This window comes from Thunnus thynnus, chromosome 17 (genome assembly GCF_963924715.1).
Source record: "Thunnus thynnus chromosome 17, fThuThy2.1, whole genome shotgun sequence".
NCBI lineage: Eukaryota > Metazoa > Chordata > Actinopteri > Scombriformes > Scombridae > Thunnus > Thunnus thynnus.
The window spans coordinates 24,859,143-24,884,217 of record NC_089533.1 but is presented as its reverse complement, the minus strand read 5'-3'; the positions used below and the strand labels follow the sequence as shown (position 1 = coordinate 24,884,217).

The window sequence follows — 25,075 nt, the reverse complement described above, 5'->3', positions numbered from 1 at the left end:
AAATCTTCACTCATGCATCTGCATCCACAGAGACTTCTTACCCAGGGTCACTGCCTCTGTGTTGCTTCTGAAGGTCATGAGAGGCAGCAGCGGTCCGGCAGAGGGGGTGACCACATATGGAGAGGAGGGAGCTGCTCCACAGAGCACTGTGGGAGGGTACTGGGCGCCTGAAGGGGGGGCAGAACAGGACTGAATCAACTGAGGAGAGACAGAAAGAGAGAGAAATAAGTTATTCATTCATTAAGGAAGCAATCCACACACCTGTAGGTTACAGTTTCTCAAATATGAAGAGCGGCTTGCTTTTCTTTACGGTTTATATATCACCATAAAGTCAAAACTTTTTGACTGGTCAGACAAATGGCTCTTTTCCACAGCGGGAACTTAACAACCCCTGGCCTGAACTTTTAAGAACCTGTACAGCTTTGGTGTTAGGTTCTGCCTTGTGTTTCACAATGTGTTTTCCATTGTGTTTTATAAACCATAAAGTTCTGCATATACATAATTGGTGTATCGATGTAGTGTTTGGTCATGCTACCCTGCTACTTAGTGGAAAAAAATAGCTAATTACTCAAAAAATGTCACATGATTTTGAAAATACCAGTGCTACCCTGGGAACATGTGCTGGGAAATGTAGGTAAACAAGCAACATAGTCCTCAGTGCTGTGCATACAATCCACAGTTTACACAGACAACAAAACAACAAGGCAACACAACATGCATGTTGGATATTCTGAATCAGAATAGAAAAACACGTCTGTGCAGCGCTTATATAAACACAGTTTTATGAACTGCTGTGTTTGACATTGTAACAAATGAGCTGTTGTATTTCTTTCACCTGAGAGTACCTGGAACTTGGATTGATTTGGATTTAGTACCATCTCCTCAGCAGCGCTGAAATTTAGGTTCAGGAACTCATTCCCAAAGCGGGGGGAGAACCAGAACAAAAGCAGAACTAGTGACAATGGCTAAACATAAAGTTAGGTTGTTCCTGTAGTAGAAAAGGTCTAAATGTTAAGACAGCACTGTGGACTGCGGTGAAGCCTTGATGGACATTTTTTATTATTTTTGACACTTCACAGGCTTAATGATAATCATTTGAAGAAGTAAATAGGTTTATTGACAGAAAAAAAAAACAAATTGGTTGCAGCTCTACTTGGATGAAATGTGTTCTAGCAAAAGTTTAAGTAAATCAATTAATTTTAAAATCGGGTTCATTTCCATCACCTATATTATAGTGATAGTGTGAACATCACTGCAGCTGAGCACAGCTCTTTAAAAAGTTTTTGTGACTAACCGTGGCCCCCTGCTGCTGAGCCTCCTGTACTGCAGCGTCCACTAGAACCCTTTCTCCATCACTGGGCAGGGCCACACACTTCATCCCCGCCATGCGCAGCCTAAGCCGGGCCACGACACTGTCCAACACATTCTCCTGCACGCACAACACCCAGTGCACCTGAGAGGAGAGAGGAAGAGAGGATGAGACTGGAGGACATCTGACATCTGATATGATGCCATGAGACACACTCCATCACCGGATAGTGGATACATTTTTGCGTGAATCACCTCTTTCTTCTTCTTAAAGGCAGTCTCTATCGCTCCATCCACGGCGCTGTCGATGTCAGCTGACTCGAAGATGATGAAAGGACATGTGGCGCCAATGCACGGGGAGACAGAGACTGGAACACCCATCCCTGCCGTGGCCTTACACAGCATCACTCCATGCTGAGCGAGAAAAGACATACTTATCATGATTTGGGAAATTTTAGTAACATTAACTCTGGTTAGAAATGTAATTTTCTCACACACACACCTTCTTGTTGCCACTGTAGGTAACATAGCTGATGCTAGGGTTCTGGGCCACTTTGACACCCAGCGTCATGTCATTTCCTGTTACAACATTAAAGGCCCCAGCTGGAAGGCCTGCTGCCATAAAAAGCTGTGCCAAAAGGAGCACTGGAGGAGCCGTGCTGCGACCAGGGACAACGATGACAGAGTTGCCTAGAAGGAAGCAGATTTCAATTATAACAGAACAGCTCTGAACAAAATTTACATAAAACAAAAACATGCATTCAATCGTAATTTACATAAGATCGTTTTTAATGTGTATCTCTTTATAACAGTGTGTGTTTGTTACCCATGGCCAGTGCTGGTAAGACTTTGAGCATAAGGGAATAAAGAGAGCAGTCATCAGAGACAACTACTGCCACCACACCTGGAAAACAGGAACAAACAAACTAAATAAAAAGTCTCACACTAAAACTTAATTTGTGCATACATATAAACACCCCCGTGTTCCCTCACCCAGTGGTGTCCAGTTTGTGATGAGAGTGTCTCTGAGCTGAGCCCAGCTGCTGTAGAACTGCAACAGTCTGATGAGGGTGGAGGGGGAGCAGGAGGCCTCGCACAGCTCACATAGCTCCGACACACACTGAGCGTGCTGCCCGAGAACACTCACGAGCCTTTTGTTGCAGGACAGACAACAAGCAAACAAACATATCAGGCCAGTGGAATGGCACTAAACTTTATAACAGTGCTGGGATGCAAAATGACGGATGAAACGCAGGAAGGAGAGTTTGGCATACTTGAGCAGCACTTTGGCCCTCTGGTAGCAGGACAGGCCACTCCAGGCCTTGTAACCGTTAACAGCAGAGGAGGCAACCTGGGAAATATCATCCTCCACAGCGCACACCGTGCTGCACACATTACCACCTGGAGAGCAGAGGGGACTTTTTAGTTGAAGTTTATTCTTCATTTTGTGTGACAGCAATCAATTTTAGTGATCCAACATGTTGATTGAGCTGATACTTCATATCTACAATAGGTTGCTCAGGTCTATAAGAGTCATACTGTCAGAAAGTTTGATCCTCTACCAAAGGAGCTAAATCTCAGAGCTCTGTGTACGCTGTGTTGGGCTTCTATGCTCTTTAAACTCAGGCTGCTCTTACCTTTAGAGTCCACCAGGGAGCGAGTCTGTCTGTCTGCAGGACGGACAAACTTGCCATCAATGAACAGACCCAGAGAACGGGAATGATGATCCAGCCAGGCCTGATGGAGAAGAGAGGAGAGTTAACAGACAATATTCACAATGACACCATTATGATGACAAATAGACAGCTGTCTTTGAAAGGAATGAACTAAAGCACAGAAATGAAGAGCCTAGTATTCTTTTAACACCAATTCACCAAAATGACTCTACATGAGGCCAAATTAAGACTGTACATGACAGATACCTAAAATGCTGACGTTTGATTGGTCAGGAAGAAACCACCTCTGCTGGACAGTAACTGATAAAAGGTAGGTAGGCAAGGTAGAGCGCGTCAACTATTTACAGACAGACGACCAAAGTACAGTACTGACCTTCTCCATGAACCACTCACCCTGCTCATCTCTGGTTAGCAACACACACCAAACTAAAGCTGCTCTGATATTCAGTGATGTAAAGATTCACTGCTATATAAACATTATATTCATACTGAGGTTTAACAGCAATATGGGAATCAGTCTTTTATTTTGGCTGCTGGTATTTTGTGAATTGGGGAATCAGTAATTTTGTGATTTTCCTATCTAACAGAATGTCACCTGTCAAATTGGTCTATTTAAACTAACTGACAACTAGAAGGTGCCCTGATTTCTCTCCAAGTGTTTCTCACCACAACGCATCGCATGTATCATTGAGGCCTGACAGACATGTTGGATGCATTTCCTTCCTCATAAAATGTTTGCAAAACTGATACTTATTTATTTTTAATCCTAAATTGTTCACATCCATGTTTGCTAGCTCTCTTCTTCACTGGCTTTACTGACGCATTGTCACCGCCTACTGTTGATCAGAGGACTAGCACTAGGATTAGCACCGATAAAAACAAAACAGGGACCAACACTCCACAGTGTTCCTTTAAGATGGGCTATGTAAAATGGGTCTATATCATGGATGTATTTAGAAAAACTGGCCCCATTCTCACATATGAAAATTGCTTGCACCAAAAAAGTTTTCCCAGCCTCCGCAGAGTTCCAGGTTTTCTGGCCCATGGAGAATGAGCACTAGAGTGCTTCTCCGGAAGAGCCGGTCGAGAACATGCACATCAGAGACTTCTTCTGGCCGAGCCAGCTGATGTCCAGGTTGGCTCCCCACACATGAACGACAGAATAATTTAATGATATGGCTTCTCTAGATTTTCCAGAATTTATTGGACATAATGGATCAAATTCTAATTATACAAATACTCATTTTGGGCTGTTTGTGACGTTCAATTTGTGCAGCTGTTTCTTTTGTAATGACCAGAGTTGAGTCAGGTGAACCTGCAATATGGAGTGTGACCACTACGCCCAACAAATGAAAGAGCAAAGTGGTTCCAGGGAGCAAAGGTGAGGAGAACAATGTCAGTGTGCATGTCTGTCAATATCCATCTGTATGTCAACTGCATGTACTCTAGTCTAAGTCAGAGAGATAGTGGTCTGAACGTAAAGAGAAAATTCACCCTAAAACAAAAACGTACTTAACTGTCCAAAATGAGTGGAAATTTGAATGCCCAATTCTGTTTCAGGGTGAAGATTCCCTTCAGTGGAAACGTGTCCATCCATCAGATTTTCACCCTTGACATTTCCTAACAAACTACTGTACAGTCTAAGTCACATGTTTGCCTTGTGAGTTACAGTCAGCTCACTGTTAATGAACTTCACTTGGGTCAAAGCGTCTAACAGGGATATGCTATCCATGGGAAGCATTAAAACATGACCGATAATTGTCAGTAAGATCTTCTAACTCGTTGCATCTCTCTAATGAATTAGATTGATACTATAACGTTACCTGTGCAGTGGCAGTGCTGGAAGTTGCTGCGGGTCCGTACTCCATGTTATGAAAGATATCGTGCACTGTCTTGGCGGTGCTTCCAGCCATAATAGTTACAAATCAGTGAGGAAGCGAATCTGTCCGGCGCTGTGTATTCGTTTCTGGGTGGCGTTCAGGGGCAAAAGTCTTTACTTTATAGCTTGTAAGATGCCGCCTGCGAGAGAGAAAAGAGAAATGACAAACAGGAAAGCTACAGAAGTCCCACTCCACGTCAAATGCAACGTGCTAGCTCGTCGCTTCTCCCTCCCACTGACTGAACGTAGAACTGGACGGAGCGAGAGGCTTCACCCCTGCTTACTTCCGACTTCTAAAGCTTCGTTTGTTAGATCGGATTTAAGCAAACAACGTAGTGTTTAAGATTTTTATACGACAATGACAGCAATTTTAGAGATATCTTACGCATGATATAACATGTTTTGGGTTTTACCTGGTGGTACCGCTCTATAACACACACGTTTGGTCAGTAAATGAGCGTTATTTCTGTGAACAGCTAACTGGATTCTATTTTAATAACTAATCTATTATGACTAATTTAAAAAGGTCGAGATAGTTCCCATGTTACACCGTATTTGGTGACCTATCAGGCTCTGTGACCTGCAGTGTTTGTAGAAGTATTCAGATCCTTACTCAAGTAAAAGTATCCTGCATTTAAAATCCTACATAAGTAAACGTTTTACCAGCTAAATTTACTTAAAGAACTAAAGTAAAAGTTCTAATTTTGCAGAAAATTGGACTCGGTTTTCTGTACTTGTTCTTTCTGCTTTAAGTAGGATTTAAATGCAGGATTTTTATTTGTGATGAAGTATTTGAGTACTTTTTCAAACACTGCAGGTCACAGAATCTGATGGGTAACCAACTACGGTGTAAGACCGGTCCTACTTTGTTCTGCTCGAGCGCACTGAAGTATGATTTTGAATATCTGAAAGTTAAGTATCAAACGAAGAAGCACCTCAACCCCATCAAATGTATGCTGGTGCACTTAATTAGTTGAATAGTTATCTAAGAAGTTGATGAAACGAACGAGTATGTCCTCCTCCCTAAACTATCTAAACGTTAAGGCCACCCTGGGTGTACCGTATCTGCCACACGGAGGGATTTTGTCGACGTACCGAGCCGTTGTAGGAAGTGCGGAGAAATTGATGCGCCTTTTTTTTAGCTGAGTTGGCTCATGCCAAAAACTGGCGATTTGTTGCTCATATTATTTATATATAACATTGGAAAAAAATTGCTCTCAAAGTGCGGATTAATAACCTGAGAGAAGCGACCCGTCACATCTGTGAACATGCCCCGGAGAAAGGTGAGTTGAGGCGGACGGTTGACAGCCGTTAGAGTAGCTCGGACACACACAAACATAACGTCATAGCTAATGTTAGCCGCCGTAGAGGTAAAAATAAAACTCTGTGGATAAAACTGTGACCGCCTGCTTGCTGAAATATTACACAATATACCGTTAATGGGTTTTTTTTGATGTACGTTGAATGTGAATGTCGGTTGAATCACACAACTGAGCTGTCGTTGTGTTGTTGCTGCGCCTGCTAATGTTTATTGCTGAGTTGCAAGAATCTGTTGTTGTTTATCGAGAGTATCGAGTAAGAAGGGTTGGAAATCTGGGTTTTGCTACTTAATGATCAGATTTGTCCCCGCTGGAGGAGGACAGGGGGATGCTGACCTCTATTGCCGTCCTTAACGGCAGCTGTAAGTTAGCGGGATGAAAAGGAACAGGCTGTTCTTTGGGTCCGAGGATGGAGCGAAGGGTCCGCACCAAAACAACACTGCTATTGGACAGAATCGGGACAAGCCTTTCGCTCATTGGTCCGGCTTGCTCAAACCCCGCCTGGTCTCAATTTTCATTGGCTGCATGCAAATTAAGTGCCCAGCTTCGTGTTGTGTAGTTGTCAAATACGCTTAATGTGCGCTACTGGTTGTGTTTTTTGTTTTTAATTGTATACTGTTTGTTACCGCTTTAAGTGCTGTTAAAATGTTATTAATGTTCATTTGCAAATGTAAGAGAACTAGCTATAGTCATGTTATCAGCAGGCCTATTATGTTTTACATGCTGCAAATATAGCGTATTGTTTTGTTTTTAAAAAAGGTTTTTTTCTGTATATTATACTTATTTTGTATTTGTATATAGCTGAAATATCATTTTGATTCATTCACTCATTCATTTTGCTCTGTTTATATTCATTTTCTTCTGGTATATCGTCTTATAACATTTCATCATTTTTTTTTATAGTTATTTCTTGGGTGTCCCTATATGTCACCTTCTCACATTTAAAGTTATAACTCAAATGGGGGAAAAGAGGAGGGAAACGAACGTAATAAAGTAGTACTTCTAAGCTGAATGCAAAAAAAGAAAAATAAATAAATAAACGTGACTGTAACAAAATATTAAATGACAGAAATAAATATACATTATATTAATAATGTTAATTATTCACTCACCATAAGAATAAGTTACTAATAGTAGGTAGCCCTATAATATCACATTGGGGTTATTATTTGAGAGGATGGAAGGGGGCCCCCCACTATGTTATTTGTGAAATGTAAATGTCATGTCTACTTGAGTCCCTTTACCCCACCCCCACCCCTTGATTTTGGTCGCTAGTGGTAGAGGGAGAGCCCCCCATTCATTCCGTGAGACAGGCAGATTGGCAGCCTGCAGTTTCGACATATTATGCTCCGTTTTAAACAAAAAACCTTGTGGGACATTTAGGGACATTTCATGAGTTTCAGTAATTTGATTTTGCTGAGGGTTTAGCGTTCCTGGCAGCAGTGTTCAAAGCAACTAGTCGATTTAACAAACAACAAACTGGAAATTCACGCGAAACGTGCCCCTATGTGACAAATTTGTGCGGATAATACAAGCAGTCGGTGTTGTTTGTGGTGATGCCGATTAGGTTTATTTGAGTATTTATTGACAAGTGAGTATTTATTGACAAGTCTGTCGTGTGGAGATGTGGAGGGGGTGATGCTCCTCCCCCAGCATGGGATCTTTGTTGGATTATCCGCTGGTAAAAAAATATATATATATGTATTCATTAAAGTCACTCTCACAGATTTTTTTAAACTGATGTGACACGGTTTTTAAGTTCAAGCTTATAGTTAAATCACACAGATTTCTCATATTGTTGATGTGGCTGTTTCCAGAGGACCGCAGGCAGCAGTTCGGACGGGACGGAGGACTCGGATTTCTCCGCCGACCTCGAGCCTGCCGAAGCTTCCGAGAGCGCGCACAGGCGCAGCAGCACGCGCCTGACTCGCGCATCACTGCGCCTCAGCCAGAACTCACAAGGTAAGTTGTTTGAAAGACGAATCATTTATTATAGGAAGTACAAACATTCACATAAACCAAGTGCACATACAGTATGTCTTACTGGAAAAAAATAGAAAGTTGTTGATGAGGAATTATACAATATGAAGAACTGTAATTGGCTGAAAGGGAATAAAGTTAATGAGCTGTAACATCAGTATGTTAACGTTTCACTTTTCTCAAAATACAAATTACAGCTTGGTAGCACTGAAGTAATGACTTGGGTCTTACTTGAAGATGTATTTTCAATTTTCCTCAAACTCTCTATCATTATATTTTACTATATTAATTATTATTTTTTGTATTATCTTCTTCACATAGTGCAGAGTAGAAAACATCTATTTGGACCATTAACATACAAGTTTAATTGGCCTATCTCCATCTCAATTTGTATAATTGCCATCAAAGGAGCACTTTTAGTTTGGCTTAACTGCGTGTTTACCTGCTTAGTGTAACATTCAACTGTTAATATATAATTAGGACTCACAGAAGTTAAAGTCTAAGATCTATAATTTGCTACAGTTTATCAAAGTGACACCCAGACAGTGTGGTTGAATCAGCCTTTTATTTATTCAAGGGATCACTCATCAGAGGATTCACCACAGTGTAATTACACCAATTTATTTTACCATTACCAACACACCAGTGTACTTCAGAACATTAGGAAGCCTCTTTGACCTATTATCCTGCTGTTGGTATAATTAAACCTATTTATAATAGTGTAGTTTTGCTTTCTGATCTTCACCTGTTGTGAACTTCAGTAGTTACTTTTCTTTTTTATTCTTACATTTTTTTATTGTACTTATATTTATTATAAAGCCAAATATTACTACTTTCAGTGTAATTTCATTTATATGGGTCATTTGAATTAGGAAGGGTGTTTTCATTCCGAGACTACAAGGAGACTTCAAACCCCCCTCACTTCAACAGTTAGGCAGTAGCTATTATATATGGGCGGCCATAAAGCATGAATGGGTTCAGACAGCCTGACCTCCCCCAACCACAGACACACAAACTCCATTCCCACCCCCTGTGTGACCTCTTTCTGTGGCTGCCAGAGGGGATTTACAACAGAGGAAGAAAGACCGACATTCTCCTCTGCTTTCTGTTATTGAGAGTAGTTGGCCGCACTGTCCTCATACAGGCTTAGGAACAACATAAGACACGTTTCGACCGCAGGAATTTTCTCCAGGTACTAAGAACCTTTTGAGGAACTCTACCTGCCTCCTCTACCTGCTTTTCCACCGGACAGACCAGGGTCTACATTAAGTTCCAGGGATAGAGGCAAGTTTGCTTCAGAAAGAAGTGGATTCAGAGGTTCAGTCTTCTTTTCTGTGGATGGATTAGTCTCCTCATAACCATTCAGGTCATTGGTAACATGTAACTCTGTCTTCTTCTTATCATGTTTTAGATGATAGATAGATAGTAAATTTTCTCAGGAGTTCCCATATAGACAACCAAGTAGGGCTGCTTAGAAAGAAAACATAATCAAATTGCTTATTTGTCCGAGCAACATCCCAAAAGCTGAAGATATTTCATTTGCTATCACATGAGTGAAAGACCAGCAGCAAATCCCCACAATGTAGAAGCTGGAACTCTGAAATGTTTGGTACTTTTGCTTGAAAAATGATTTAAACGATTAACTGACCATGAAAATAGTTACCACTTTTTTTCTCTGTTGATAGACTAATCCATTAATCATTTTATGTCTGCAAATCAAGGCGGTGTCTCTATATCACGCTGTAAACACTAATTAAAAAAAACACTCAAACTGTAGATAAGTATAAGTGTATCAGGGTGTTAATGTTGTTGTTTAATGTTAATTAGTTATTACAAAGATGAGTACTGATGCATCTTATGAGGTTATATGGTTTGTGTGACATGTGACTGATAACTATAGCCAGCAGATGAAGGCAGCAGAGGACAGTAGTCTCGAAAAGTGAAAATCCTCAAGTAATCTTCTCTTCTTTTCTAGATCATTGCAGCTCAGCACGGAGCAATTCCCCTGCAGCCGTGGGTCCTGACGAAGGCCTGGATTCAGCAGCAGAGTCAGCAGCAGCGGCAGCAGCAGCAGCAGTGGCAGCATCCGTCTTCTCCTCCGGGCGCAGGGTGACACGCAGCCAGCAGGGGGCGACAAACACCACGGCCAAAAAATACCCACTGCGTCAGAGCAGGTCATCCGGCTCAGATACCGAGGCTAATGGTGAGAGCAGGAGGGAAGTTGATAAATTAAATGGTGTTTCCTGCATGTCTTAGATATGATATATCTATGCATTACATGAGGGGTGCTTTTATTTTGTATTAAAAGCGTTCATGCTCCTCCTCTAAGTTGTAGGAGGAGGAAAAAAAATCACAAGTAGATGAATTTGTTGGAAGAGAGTAGAAGTAGAGGCACAGATGAAGGAAGGGTAGAACGAGGGATGCAAGGAGATAAAAAGAGGGAGAAAAGTGAGGAGAGCAGCAGCATCAGAGGAGGATGGAGGGAAGGAAGGAAGAAAAGGACGAAAGGGAGAGTAAAGGAAAAGACAGATGAGTACTGTAGATGAGAGTTGAAAAGGAAGCTGGGACGGCAGAGAAAAAAGGATGAGGTGGAGAGGAGGGGGGGGAGGAGGAGTTTCATTCATTCATTGTAGTGCCGTACATCCTGAGTCCTGTCTGTGATCACAGCGTGTTCCTGATTATAAAGAAGACAAATACGTCTCCATCTATATCCTGGACTTGTGTTTCGTTGCTGTTGTTATCAAACTTCAGACACTGTAGAAGGCATTCATTAAGATTGATTGCTTATTTAATTGTATCATGTATTACCGCACCACTTGAATCATATTATGAAAAAAGAGTAGTGTCATGATACGTGGTTCTATTGTCAACATAATTATTTGAATTAGTGTCACCGTCATTTTAATTATGTCTATGTCACGCAGTCCTAGTTGGCACTTACTGTATAATGCTTGGCTAGCCAAGACACTCATGAAATAACATGAAGAAATGATGTGAAATTACCCTTGTGAAAAAAAACAGAGTGATCTGAGAGCTGTCTCAGTTTATCAAGACCAACAACTGTGATCACAATATTTTAAGATCCTCCCAGCCATATTTTAAGACGAATAATTTGTGTTTGATGAGTTTTTTTTTTCAGAGTTTAAAAAGAATGCCAGATTTAATGAAAAGCTGGATATGACTGGGAAAACAGGAAAGGAAAAGGGCTGCAATATGTTTATATGTTATATTTTATTCACCAGCCAGCGTCTCAGAGCACTGGTCTTCTGCTGCAGTAACATCAGTCTTTACTATTGGATTTCTCTGCTGGCAGCCATTGCTGGAGGGTGTTCCGTGCATCTGTATGCGGTCACATATTGCTGCCTATAGAGATTTCACTTAAGATAGATTTGTGCCAATAAGGCTAGTTAATAATAGATACAGATTTTTTTTTTTTTTTTTATCATCGATATGTTTTTCTATAAGTTAACCACTCACTGTGCTGTATGATAGCCATTATATTATTGAACGTCCTATGCTGTTTGTGCTGAGGTGTTGCATAGAGATATAAAACAGAACCCAGTCATTTGTCTCTAGGTGAGCAAGAAAATTAGTGCAACTACCCAAAAATTGAACCATCCCTTAAGAATTAGATCATTAGGGTGCATGTTTTCATTATCTCTGAGTCACAGTCTGATTCAAAATAAAGTTCATGTGTGCAGCAGTTGTCATTTTCAGTTTAAAAGATTCATTCAATACTGATGCATGGGATGTAAGTCTACACACAGCAGTCTTGTGATTATTCCCTCTCATCTCCTTTGTCCTGATTGGCTCAGCAGACGTTAAGCAGGCAGCGGACCGGGACGAGACCCCTCCTCGCACCCCGACAGGCAACGCCCCATCCTCAGAGTCAGACATCGAGGTTTCCAGCCCCAGCAACGACCTCGTGTCTTCTAGCAACGATATTGTAGTTTCACAAGAGGAGGACGAGAGATTGGCCAAGGAGCTGTCACTCAAAGAGGCCGCCGCCCACGACCTCTCCCACCGGCCCAAACGACGGCGCTTCCACGAGAGCTACAACTTCAACATGAAGTGTCCCACGCCTGGGTGCAATTCACTGGGTGAGGGCACAAACAATCTACTGCAATGTTCCTCACTGGATCAGAAGTGTCTTTATTTTTTTCTCTCACTGTCTCCTTTCCCCCTTCTCTCTCTCTCTCTCTCTCTCTCTTTCTTTCTTTCTCAGGTCATCTAACAGGGAGGCATGAGAGACATTTCTCCATATCAGGATGTCCTCTCTACCACAACCTCTCTGCTGATGAATGCAAGGTACTGACACACACATACACACACACATACATACCAATTGGGATTCCAGGGTAAGAACTGAGTGTGAAACAGAAACATTTTCAACAGTTGTTCTTCACACTACTCTATTTGATATTACTTGTGAAACCAGTAGACCAGGTTAGCTGTTCACTTTCTCAGTACATGCTCACAGGCTTAAATAAGCATCTACTTACAATGCCACCAAGCCATTCTGTAAAGACAAACCAGGTTTCCACTGTGGGAACATCTCACCCATCACACTGTGACCAAGTGTCCAGTAGATGAAACTCAAAGAAACCAACAGACTCAAATTGAGATTGTCAAGCTGCGAAGCCTCCAGGAACACGGAGGTGGATGCTGCGATGTTTCTGCTGCAGGGCTGGATGTGAGTTGTCGGTGGTAGACAGTGTTGATGTTTTGTCAGGGCAAGGCATCGACGCGCGACAAACAGACCGAGGAAAGGACGCTGTCACACCGCCAGGACGAGAACAGACACTCCACAAGAAACCAGGTAACACGCATACTCATAGATGTAAACAGCATGCACAAGTGTATAAGACAAACATCATACATGTTCACACCTGAAACAGACAGAAACACACACACACACACACACACACACATATATATATATATACTTTTTCTTTCTCTATGGTACAAAATATCAGGGAAATGTATTGTCTTAATCAACTGAACTGAGCATGTGAATCCAGGTGAAAGCTGTGACTCTTCCTGTATTTCACTTGTCTGATTTACTTCATCATGAACTGAAGGTGTGTTTGTTCGCATAGAGGGGGATTCCCACACACTGCAACGTTGCTCTTAAGGGATAGGTTCACATTTTCAAGTCTGTCTTAAAAAAGATTTCCCACTTGTAGTGTCAATATTAAGATTCCTGTCACACCTCCAATTTTGGAAGCTGATTTGTCTATCTCAGATCATATATGATCTCCAGTTGGACTTTCAAATGTATTTTTACACAGTCTGTAATTCCTCAGTGTAACAGGTCCAAAGGCAAAGTGATGAAGGGTGAAGTCACTGACATTCCTGTTGCTATTTTTTAATATCACCAGCAGTGATAAAATATCAATAATACTAGTAGTACCAATGGAAATAAGCAAAGCTCAGTTATATATATATGTGTGTTATCACCAGACATTGAAATTGAAAGTATCGATCCATTTTGTGCTCTACCATTGTCACTCCTCAAAAGGTAAAGTGGTCAAATGAGCTAAAAGGAATCTTGCAGAATCTCCTCTGTTTAAGTGTTTGTCTCTGTGTGGTCTCAGGCCCCAACAGATCGTCAGCTGCGCTACAAGGAGAAGGTGACAGAGCTGAGGAGGAAGAGGAACTCTGGCCTCAATAAGGACCAGAAGGAAAAGTACATGGTAAGTGGGTGAGAAATGTGTGTCAAATATGTAAACATAAACAAATGCACCTACACCTTCATATACATACTTACCATATGCTTCCCATATTTTATTTTAAAAGTCTTTCTCCTTTCCTTCAGGAGCACCGTGACAGCCACGGGGTGAGCAGGGAGCCGCTGCTGGAGAACATCACCAGCGACTACGATCTCGAGCTGTTCAGGAAAGCGCAGGCACGTGCTTCGGATGACCTTGTAAGAGAGAAAACTCATCATCATCCTCCTCCCTTACTCTTTTCTCCCTCCCTTTATTTTTTTGTCCCCCCCCCCCCCCCCCTCCCCTACTTTTCTGCCTTCTTCTTTCTTCTTCTTCTCTGTTTCAGTCTGCAAACCCTCCTCTGCAGCCACTGGATGAGTCTGAGATGTTCTTGGTAGTCTGGACAATCACTTCCTGTTATTCTGTGTTTGTTGTTTCTCCTTCTGCTCTGTTACATTGTGACCCATTTCAATCTGGTATACTTTAAACAACCATATAAATGATTTTGTATATATTTTAGCCTGTTAACTACAAATGGTGTATACTTAGTACAGCCGATTTTTATATTAATTTCAAGCTTTTCAAGCTGCAATTGGTGCCTTTTAATTCACTACAAAATAAAAACTATTTAGAAGGCGTTTGGTATTTAACCTAGGAAATCCATTGCTGAGCAGTAAACATTTTTACACATTTTTTTTGTCAGTGTTATGTTATCATTACATGATAATACAGCTTAAAGCACAGGGTGATTTGAAAATTCTCCAATATCTTATGTTTTAGAGTCAACAGCTGAAAAGATTTGCATTCACAGATCAGATAATCAAACCCAGAACACAATCAAACATGCAAACATGTTCTGAAAAGGATAATATTAACTGATGCTATTTGCTAAACCCCACCCACCTCAATTACTGTTGTTACACCAGTTAAGCTTACTGTTCTCATACAGCACATATGCAGTTTCCAGTAATAACATTGGCAGATTTACCACATACAGTAAACTCTTTAACTTTTCCAGCTGACTCATTTTAAAACTGGAACACTGTAAAAGGGTATTAAATATGCTTTGAGGATGAGTTGATCCAATGCAGCTTTGGCTGGAGAGTAAACTTCCTCAAACCAAAAAAGAGTCAGACATAGCAGCTAACATTACTTGAAACTCAGATATACTAACATCTTGGCTCCTCACACAGTAGATGCTTCAGTCTTGAGATATTTTTCTAACCTGTAACCCCACATAATGATATAGTCAGCTGGTGAAATGCCTCTTGGCTTTGGAAAGAACGCTAGATCACTATTGTAGCTAGTTATCTGGCCTTACAGCTTATATTAGAACAGATAAACACACAGTTTACTTCATTACTGATATCATTGCACATTTCAGCATGCTGTGCTTAGGTTGCCAAACATTGATTGGACAATGGCTGTTTGGGGCCTTTTGCATTAAAGGCTGTACTATTTGGCATATACCTTAGCTGCACTGTCAATAACAATCTAAACACACGTGGTATGTTTTAATATTTTAATGTTTAAAAAAAAAGTCAAGTCAAATTTAGTCAAATTTAGTCAATTTGTAGTTAATGTTGGAAAAAAGTAAACCACAGATATGATTCTATTGGACACTACTTTTTCACTTTTTTCACACATAGGTTCCTGATGGTCCTGAAATAGTTTTAAATTATCTTAAATTAAATTAGCTTGACTCAAGGCCTTGAATTATGTTTACACTTTTTAAGATTTTTAAGACTTAAATTTAGTTTCAGAGATTGTGGAAATACTGTGTTACCAGAAGTGCTCTACTTTTATGCAAATCTTATCTTCTTCTACTTTTTTGTATGACTTTTCTTATGAAGACAACTATGTCATTATGGACTAGAATGAGAAGTCTTGAAAATCCTTGCAGGCAACAAGTTTATTAATTATTAATAACAATAATATTCTCTGACGAATTTTCTTTTTAGTTCCTCATCCTATTTTTTCTGCCTGCATCTTTTTATTGTTTTACATTTTATGGCTGGTGGCCTCCACTGAGGTTTTCCTTAAATGTGGTCTTTGGCTCACCTGATCCTCTTCCCTGACTAATTGAGATCTTTTCCTTTATATCCTCTCTTCCTCCTCTCTCCCCTTTTCCTGTTCACCTGCCCTCTCCTCTTGTCCTCTTTACACCTTTTTCCTTTCCACTGTCTTCCCCTATCTTCCTTTCCCTCCTGTCCTGGCCTGTACAGGAGAAGCTTCGTCTGGCCGGTCAGGTGTCAGAGGGAAGCAACATGATAAAGACCATTGTGTTTGGTCGCTACGAGCTGGACACCTGGTACCACTCTCCATACCCAGAGGAATACGCCCGCCTGGGGAGACTATACATGTGCGAGTTTTGCCTTAAGTATATGAAGAGCCAGACCATTCTGCGCAGGCACATGGTAAGACAGCTTTTTCAATCTTTGGAGGGATCTGCAGATCCTTTTCTTAAAAGCACTCAGAAAAAAGTCCTGTTCATACTAATAAGTATTTTTATGTAGGCATGTAATGCAGGTCTGTTTGCTAGAGTAATTGTGGTTTTAATACAGCCAATAAATCAACCTGTCCAATATTAGATTAATACAAAATGGGTTTAATGCAATACACCAAACTGCAGAACCCTTCATGTCTGCCCTCTAATTTCACCAGTTTATGGTTAGCTTTATAAATTTCACAAGCTCTGTGTTCGAATTAAAAATGGTCTTGGCAACTTTTCCCTTTTTCCAATTCCAGTTGGCATTACAAAGTCTTAAACTTGGTGTTGTCAGACCTCCAGATTCACTGTTTTTGGTATTTATTGGACTCATAACTCACCTTCATGTCTTCAAATTTCACACAGCCTTTTCTCTGCTTCTGTCATGAGCATCACTTAAAAGTTTTTATTTTTTCTCAGAGGCATTGCAGCACTAATTTTAAGTGCTGTTAAGGACTTAAGCAGTGTGTAGCAGTGATATTAAGATTCCCGTCACTCCTCCAATCTGCTGATGTACTGTACACGATCAAACATGACTGCTTGTGACTTACCTCAGTATTTATAATAAAAACAGAGCTGCATTACAACAAAAGCAAATCTGCACCAACTATAAAGTAATGAATGTATTAGGCTGTTCTTCAGTGGTCTCTCCACTGGGGAGATGTCTTATTTAAAAAATATTTTCTTAGACAGAGTTCTATTAAAAAATATGTTTCAGTACTTTGGTGCTTCTTGTTCCCTCATTCATCCCACATTGCAGTGAAAAAAAAAAACGCCAAACACCACAAAATACTAATTGTTTCAGGTGTGGTTAGGGGTCGGTTAGAGACAAAAGTGTAATTTATCTTAGCTTAAATGTCTCTAAAAAAATCAAAGTGGAAATGGACTGTAGCATAAATGCATCAGACTATAATCTTACTATCTCAACGCCTAAGGCGATTCATTATTTTATTCCTAGACCATGCAGACTCTATTTAGATAGACTGTATATCTTTGCCTCTCTGATGCAGTTCGTACAGTTTCTATTTATGAGTGAGGGAAATAAGATACGGTAAGAATGAGAAGGATTTTTTACCAGACTGGTTTCTCTGCTGAACTGGATGGTTTAAAACCGGCATCAGAAACAGATGTATGGCCACAACACAATTTTTGAGATGAAGTATTTAAAAAAAGAATTAGTATTTCTAACATCAATAAGAACAGGCCATCGGGATTAAAACTGTTTAAAATATATTTAGTGTGGTTTAAGCCTGGTCCCTGACTAGAGATTTGAACTGAACCTTAAAAAGAATGACCACTATGTGAAACTGAAAGTGAAATTTGTGACTTTACTGATATAGACAAACCTCTGCTGTGGTCTCCTCTTGTTTATCTCTGTTGCATAAAGGCCAAGTGTGTATGGAAGCATCCTCCAGGTGACGAGATCTACAGGAAGGGGAACATCTCTGTGTTTGAGGTGGACGGAAAGAAGAACAAGGTGAGACAACTCTTCCTGACCTTCATGCAGAAGGTCCAGGAAACACATCTTACATGTGAGGTTGTCAACAGTCCTGGTAGGTTTTATAGCATCACTTCATTAGCTTGATGTATGACCTGCGTCTCCGTCCTTTTCTAACCAACGTTTACATCTGAATGTCTCAAGACCTCTGTCACGAATTCAGCTTTTATAAAAAATAATGTCTATGATGCTTTTCTCCCAGATTTACTGTCAGAACTTGTGTCTGCTGGCTAAACTCTTCCTGGACCACAAGACTTTGTATTACGATGTTGAACCTTTCCTCTTCTATGTCATGACTGAAGCTGACAACACAGGGTGCCATCTAGTCGGATACTTCTCCAAGGTAAACCAATTACAAAGTCCCCTTGCTTTCGACAATAGATTTTTTTTTTTTTAGATGTAGGTTTGAGAGTGAATTGGATTGATTAGCTAGTTTTAGATTGTAGAAGCTAGAGCAAATGGAAACTCATAAATTGATTTCAATTATTGCATATTCCCCCAGGACAAGTTATATATTTAATTCAGTCCTGTTTTCTGTCATTTAATGTCAAGGTATCAGAGAGAAGTGAGCATACATGAAGTTACAAAGCCAAAGGGAACACAATCAGTTCTATATATTCTCTACAATCTTTTTTCTGTCATAAAATATATCTGCTGATTGTGTAAATATCAGCTCAAAATATCAGTAACGTTAAATTCAAGGACATTAGTACTGATAAACTAAATGTCAGTCAGACTGTCGTATTTATGGATTTATTCTCTTAATGCAGGAGAAGAACTCTTTCCTGAACTACAACGTGTCCTGCATCCTCACCATGCCGCAGTACATGAGGCAAGGCTACGGCAAGATGCTTATAGACTTCAGTGAGTACAGACACCCTGTGTATGTGTGTGTGTGTGTTGATCCTAATGTGTCCTTGTATGTGTGTTTGTTTTGTCTCATTTTCTCAGTGGGAGAACAACATAAAGCTCAATTTGATCTGTCCTTCCAGGTTACCTGTTGTCCAAGGTGGAGGAGAAGGTGGGCTCACCGGAGCGTCCCCTGTCTGATCTGGGCCTTATCAGCTACCGTAGTTACTGGAAAGAGGTGCTGCTACGCTACCTGAACAATTTCCAGGGCAAGGAGATCTCCATCAAAGGTCAGAACTGAGCCACACTCTCCAAAATGCTGGAAAGAGACGGGAACTTTTGGGAAGAGAGGATGGGTGGGGGGTAGTGGAACCAGAACTTTCCTCAGACTGTTTGTGTGTTAATATGGGCATGCATGCATTCATGCGTGTCCACCTGTGTGAATGAATCAAAGAGTACTGAGGCCACGCCAAGTCAGTGTTCAGGTGACAAATGAAGGTTGATGCACACTAGACTTCAACCGCAAAGTCTTGAGAAATAGATCATCCCAAACACATTCAGAAGAGTGAGGGAACATCATGCTTAGTACATCCGTTTTGTTCTGCTGGTTGTGTCCATTCCTGAGAAAATCTCTGTTACTGTGACGAATAAAAAACATGACTAAGAGTCTACAGCACTGATTATACATACCTGAGTTTTTCTGATGAGTTTTATAATTGTTCACAAATAACTCAGACTCACAACAATTCAAAAGTCTTTCTTGTCCCACAGAATAAAGAAGTAGTTTTTCAACACGAAAGCATGAAATAATAGAATGTCATCAGGGTTAGACAGCAACCTTGACAGTATGACAAAACAGAGAATGGTTCTATAACAACACACCGTTCCCTCCTGTCTAAGCCTCTTTCTGTCCTTTTCTTTTAAGTTTGTAGTTCTTTTATTTTCTTTTTAAAAATGTCTGCATGTTATATTGGATTTAGTAAGATGTTTTCAACTCGTACAGAGTTATACAAATGACTTCTCAATCATCCCAGTGCGTATTTGAAATGTGTTCTCGTGTTAATTCAGCCGCTCTGCTTCTGCCATTCTTTGCCATGCCTGTAGAGATTAACAAACACATGACATTGTACAAAGAGGGTTTTGTCATTACTTAAAAGCATTTTGATTAGTTGTAAACACACTGCTGTGTTTGCACATTTCATAAAAAGCCACAACCGTGATGTTTAACAAAAACACATTTCTTTCTGTAATTTCAGATTTTTTTTAAATTGTTTGATGTTACTGTGAATAATTAACTTAATAGAGATGTAATGCATGCTGGAAGTCAGTGTCCCAGTGAATATCTTCACTATCCTAAAATGACTGAACGCAGCAGTTCCACCGTTCAGAAAATAGCTCAATACATTGTTTTTGCATGAAGCATGTAACACATCCGAAAGGTCCAACTTCAACATCTTTGAGCTTAGACCAAAGTGGTGGATTGACAGACCGACTATCTGGTCAAGATAGTAGCATCACATAGTTTTCCTTAATCAGACAGAGTGCTGATCCCATCACTCTAACGCTCGTCCCACACTTATATTCACAGAGATCAGTCAAGAGACGGCAGTGAACCCGGTGGATATTGTCAGCACACTGCAGTCCCTCCAGATGCTCAAATACTGGAAGGGAAAGCACCTGGTTTTAAAGAGACAGGTAGGAAACAAAGGAATTAATTTTCCTTTATGCTGTTTAGTCCATTTGGTAGAAAATTCTTACTGATTGATTAAGGTTAAAGTTCAGAACTCTTTTTTCTGGGTTGTTGAGGGCATGTATATCTCTCTTCACTAGTGTAGCCAAAATAAGGTGCATTTTCTTTCTGTAGGACCTTATTGACGACTGGAAAGCCAAGGAAACCAAACGTGGTAACAGCAAGACAATTGATCCCACAGCCTTAAAATGGACACCGCCTAAAGGGACGTAGAGGAGCTTCCGTTCACACTCCAAACACAAAACCCCAAAACACACAGAGACAGATCCTCCTTTGCACACTGGCATGCACACAGATCCTGAGCTTATACCCACACACATCCACTGTCGTACGAAACGCTTTCAGCAGCTACTGCACAGCCATCCACTTACAGAGTCAGATGATACTCCGGGTTCAGCAGTCACTGTCAAGGCTTGGGGAGTCAGTCCAAGAAAATTTACATGAATCTAGACCTAAGTTTGTAAGATGTTGCTCTGGAAATTTTGACCAAGCTGCAGTCAGAATAAGCAAGGCCTCATACTGAAATGAACACTTAAAATAGCACATTTGAAAAAATATGTTCAAGGACCAGGACATATGAACAGTAATGATAAATTCGTGACAATTTTTATAAACAGGAGAAAAAGCATTATTGTTGCTACAGATATCTTAAAGCTAATTATAACCAAAGAGTTATGATTTAGATGTAGTGGAGACAATAAGAAATGTATTTGAAGACAAACTAGAGTCTAAAGCTTAGTGTTCATATTTATTTTTGTATGGCACTGGCTATTACTCTTTACATTACAGTAATACATGGATTTATTGGATTTGCTAATTACTCTCTCTTTTCCATGTGGTGTTTTTCTGTTGTCTTCCTCTCAATGAGAACAGGCCTATAAGGAAGAGTAAAAAAAACTAGATTCCCTCTTCCCTTGTCACTGCTGTTCTAAAACTTCTGTTTAAACATTAGTTATAATGACTGGTGCATATGAGAATGCATGCACTACTGCCCTTAAATGACGACGTTTACAATCCAGAGAAGCTGATTATCATCATTTATGTTTAGATTTTATATTTTCAGTTTCAGGCTCACTTACTTCCATTAAGTCCACATAAGATGGAATGGTATTCATAGCAGCCAGTGATGTCAGTCTACGTAGGATAACTGCTGATGTCTCCTCGCCCTGAAACCAATTGTGCATTGTTAGCGCACTTCATTAGTACAGAGCACCAGGCGCGCTCGCTAATCCAATCTGCAACAGCCGGTATTGAACCTGCGCTGCCATTTCATTCATTTCTCTAGACAGTGGACACGATGCAGGTTGGCAGCATGTTTACTCACAAAACACGTTTTGGCAGACACTGACCAGCTGTCTGTAATTAAATAGGACACGGCCCCGGTCCAAAATGCATAAAGTTTCTAAGAATAGGACCCCTGACCTCGATTAAGCACTCTGGTCACATGATTAAATAGAGCGTTCCCACACAGACTGAAAGACCTGAAAATGAATTTGAGAGTTGAAAAATCTAAAAATGGATCAAAAATCTAAAAATGGATCAAAAATCCTGACGTTCAGTGATCTCCATGAATATAATATAAACTCCCAGCTAATATTAACTATGACAACTCATTCACTTTACTTACATATTTGTTATCATGTTGTCATTTCACATATTGTTACACTAGTTTTGTCTGGAAAAACATTTAAAATGGTATGAAGAGTTAAGATGGTGTCAGGTAAGAAATGGTCTACAGACCCGAGTGTACGGAAATTTCTCTGAAGAATAATTTCTCTTTTAATGTTAGTTATATAAATGACCCTTCAAGAATGTCGAAGAGGAGCTATTGCTCTTGTGTAACAAAATGCTAACGTTCAGTTGAATTCCTGACTCCCTGATGTGACTTTAGTCTGGACCTGTGAAAAGCATCACGTGAAGTTTTTGTTTTTTTGTTTGTTGATTGTACGATTTCAAGAATTCAGCAGCTGTAAACATGAATTCTTGGATGTTCAGGTGAACACCGACAGTGGCTGTTTGAACCCAGAGCAAATCAGTCCCTCAGCTTTTCTCTCATGCAACAAATACACACATGTCCAGTATATAACCCATCTCACCAGTCAGTCGGTTAGCCAGGAAGCTATAGCTGCCATTGGCCATGTTTTGACCGTGTTATGTCACCAGGAAGGGACTCACCTGGATGTTTTGTTACCACCTGTCCCCTTTTTTTTTACCTTGTATCTTAATGAGGGCTGTGTTATTTCATGTCTACAGTGAGGGATCCAAAATACAATCTCAGCTGTTTGAGAAGAGGGAGCCTACAAACATGTTGCTGTTTTTTTCTGTGTCCGTTTTTTTGTTAAAGTTCTCAATAATATTTTATACTTTTTCTACCTCTAAGGTTTTACCACTGTATAAAAAGCTAGAATGGCCCATATTAAGCTTCTTTGTTTTCCTTTTTATCCCGTGTGTGTTAACATGTGAAAATATGTAGCTGTGCAAAGCATTTTTTTTACTAGATTTTTTAAAGTACACTATTTATATTCTTTAAAAAAAAAACATGTTGAATGCGTAGGAACGTAAAAGACAGCCTGGTAGAGGAATGTCTACTTTATAGGACTGGTTTCCATGTGAATATAAATATTTATCTAAAAATTGTATGTAGAGTTGAATGTGTCTAAAAGCTCTCGAAAGGTACAGGAGGGAGAATCTAAGGCATCCCCCCACCAACAGAGATGATGACAGAGGTCATTTACATTTCAGATGTTTATCTTCTGTTATCAAAAGTGACATGATTGAGTCAAAACATGTCACTTTTACACATTGTCACTACTTGTTACCAACATAAGCAAGCAGTTTGGAAAATACAAGCACAACCTTTTTGTGTATGACCAGTAAAAATGGTCGGCAGCATGATTTTTTTGTTCTCTATAGTCCACTGTGATTGATTTATTTTATTGACAATCTCCATATTTATTGATTTGGATCAACATGTTATTTTTTTTAACCAGATTTGTTAAAGCACTTGTTAGACATTTTTGGAAATAAGCTTATTTGTTTTCTTGGGGAGAGTTAGATGAGAAGATTGATACCACTTTCATGTCTGTACAGTAAATATGACGCTACAGCTAGCGGCTGGTTAGCTTAGCCTAGCAGAAGGACTGGAAATGGAGCAAAACAGCCAGATACACTTTAATTTTTTTACAAATCAAACAAACAAGATATAATGTGTTAATTTGTGAGCTTTAGCTAGCCTTTAGCTAGTTTCCACTCTTTGTGCTAAGCTAGGCTAACTAAGCAGTTGGCTGTCCCTTCATATTTACAGCATAATTATATTTCATACAGTCTTCTCATTTAATATTGTATTGTACTTCCCAAAAACTATCCATTCAAACCTTGTGCATAAGCTTAGACAGCAGTTGGCTGTGAAATTGGAGGTGTGTGGCCAACAATGTCAGATTGAATCAATTGTTGTTTGTTCTCTAGCTTTAGTGTTACAATTTCATTGTTTCTTTCACAAGGCTGAATATTTTGACTACAGCTTCCCTCGTAGTAGAAAATATTGCCTTTAAAGTTCATATGGTTGTGTGTCTTGATTCCTCGTTTCTTTTTTTTTAAGTGATGTCTTTACCATTTCTGGATTAATTTATGTTTTACATGTTTCTATTGTCTCTTCCTATGGTTTGATTTCTTCATTGGGTCTTACAAGAGAGAGCTGATGAGTCACATCACTGACTGGCAGACTTAAAATCAATACAAACTGTTTTTATATTTCAAAGGACTACATTTATTCTTTTAGCACCTGCTAATAAACCTCTCTGAAATGTGGTACTGACCGAAATTACTCATGACGGTTGAGTGTAGGGGGTCTTTTTGCCCATTCTTAAGTGCATTTACAGGAAAGTGCACTTACTTCTTTTTTGAAGGAATTTGAAAGGAAAAAAATATGCTAAAATACAACTCTTGATGTTGATGTTCCACACATTACTGGGGCACTTTTGTTTTTGTTTGGTTTCAGTGCTTCAGGAACAAAGGATGGGCGTAACAGTCATAACAAGCAGAGACAATAGTTTCTGAACTCACAGTAGCAGAAAATGGGCCTGACTGTTCTTTTTTTTTGACAGGAAAAGGCACACTGAACCCATAATTTACAACACTTCGTCAAAAAAAAGACCTCTGGAATGTGTTGAACATCACAAATCAATCATATCTAACCATGTGAAAGTATCTGAAAGTGATTTTTCCTTTAAGATGAGGCCTTTTTTAAGAAACCTGTCTGCCACAGTCCATTTTGTTTCCCTCATTTCTTTCTCATCCTCATGTCTTGCTGTTCTTCACTGTGCCAGTGGCAGCTATAGATGGGCAGCTTCAGAGCACCTCACTTGTTATTAACGCATCTGAATAGGATCACAGTTATTTAGAAGCGAGAAGCATTCCATCACCTTCCATAAGCCACCAGCGAGCTGTTATAGTACTGCAGCGCTTTAAGGCGCCCTGCTACCTATTTAAAGTACGCACGCAAAGCAGTGGCAAACAAAAGTAGCGTGGCATTGATATGTAGCTCAGTTGTGCTTTTGTACTTGCTTCTCCCCCTTTCCCTTCCTCTCCAATAAATGCAAATGGTGACACACATGGTGA

At 40.0% G+C, this 25,075-nt stretch overlaps 2 protein-coding genes across 6 annotated transcripts in view; one reads left to right on the top strand and one right to left on the bottom strand.

The window, feature by feature from the left end:
• Positions 1 to 6,564, bottom strand: part of aldh16a1 (aldehyde dehydrogenase 16 family, member A1) — a 13,731-nt gene extending 7,167 nt beyond the window's left edge. Inside the window, exons 1-10 of one of the 3 annotated variants that reach the window (XM_067571105.1) lie at positions 6,519 to 6,564; positions 4,808 to 5,003; positions 2,946 to 3,045; positions 2,583 to 2,709; positions 2,302 to 2,459; positions 2,135 to 2,212; positions 1,811 to 1,998; positions 1,564 to 1,722; positions 1,295 to 1,453; positions 42 to 198 (exon numbers count right to left, since the gene is read on the bottom strand). In XM_067571105.1, the coding sequence (XP_067427206.1) occupies positions 42 to 198; positions 1,295 to 1,453; positions 1,564 to 1,722; positions 1,811 to 1,998; positions 2,135 to 2,212; positions 2,302 to 2,459; positions 2,583 to 2,709; positions 2,946 to 3,045; positions 4,808 to 4,897 (1,216 nt within the window). In that variant the 5' untranslated portion in view covers positions 4,898 to 5,003; positions 6,519 to 6,564. Of the gene's footprint in view, positions 1 to 41; positions 199 to 1,294; positions 1,454 to 1,563; positions 1,723 to 1,810; positions 1,999 to 2,134; positions 2,213 to 2,301; positions 2,460 to 2,582; positions 2,710 to 2,945; positions 3,046 to 4,807; positions 5,139 to 6,100; positions 6,116 to 6,518 lie in introns of those variants that run through there. The other 2 variants (XM_067571106.1, XM_067571104.1) reach the window with 2 other exon arrangements.
• Positions 5,471 to 25,075, top strand: LOC137168490 (histone acetyltransferase KAT7-like). Of its 3 annotated transcripts, none has more exons than XM_067571109.1 (15): positions 5,471 to 6,146; positions 8,000 to 8,144; positions 10,138 to 10,365; positions 11,978 to 12,262; positions 12,388 to 12,470; positions 12,895 to 12,981; positions 13,760 to 13,858; positions 13,981 to 14,070; positions 16,099 to 16,290; positions 17,749 to 17,838; positions 18,062 to 18,202; positions 18,630 to 18,723; positions 18,852 to 18,998; positions 20,297 to 20,403; positions 20,573 to 25,075. In XM_067571109.1, exons 1-15 carry the CDS (start codon positions 6,132 to 6,134, stop codon positions 20,669 to 20,671), a joined length of 1,902 nt encoding a protein of 633 aa, XP_067427210.1. In that variant the 5' UTR covers positions 5,471 to 6,131; the 3' UTR covers positions 20,672 to 25,075. The 3 variants fall into 3 exon arrangements, with proteins under 3 accessions (XP_067427210.1, XP_067427208.1, XP_067427209.1); XM_067571107.1 differs by having other exon boundaries at positions 5,482 to 6,146; positions 13,981 to 14,091; XM_067571108.1 differs by having other exon boundaries at positions 5,489 to 6,146; positions 11,981 to 12,262; positions 13,981 to 14,091.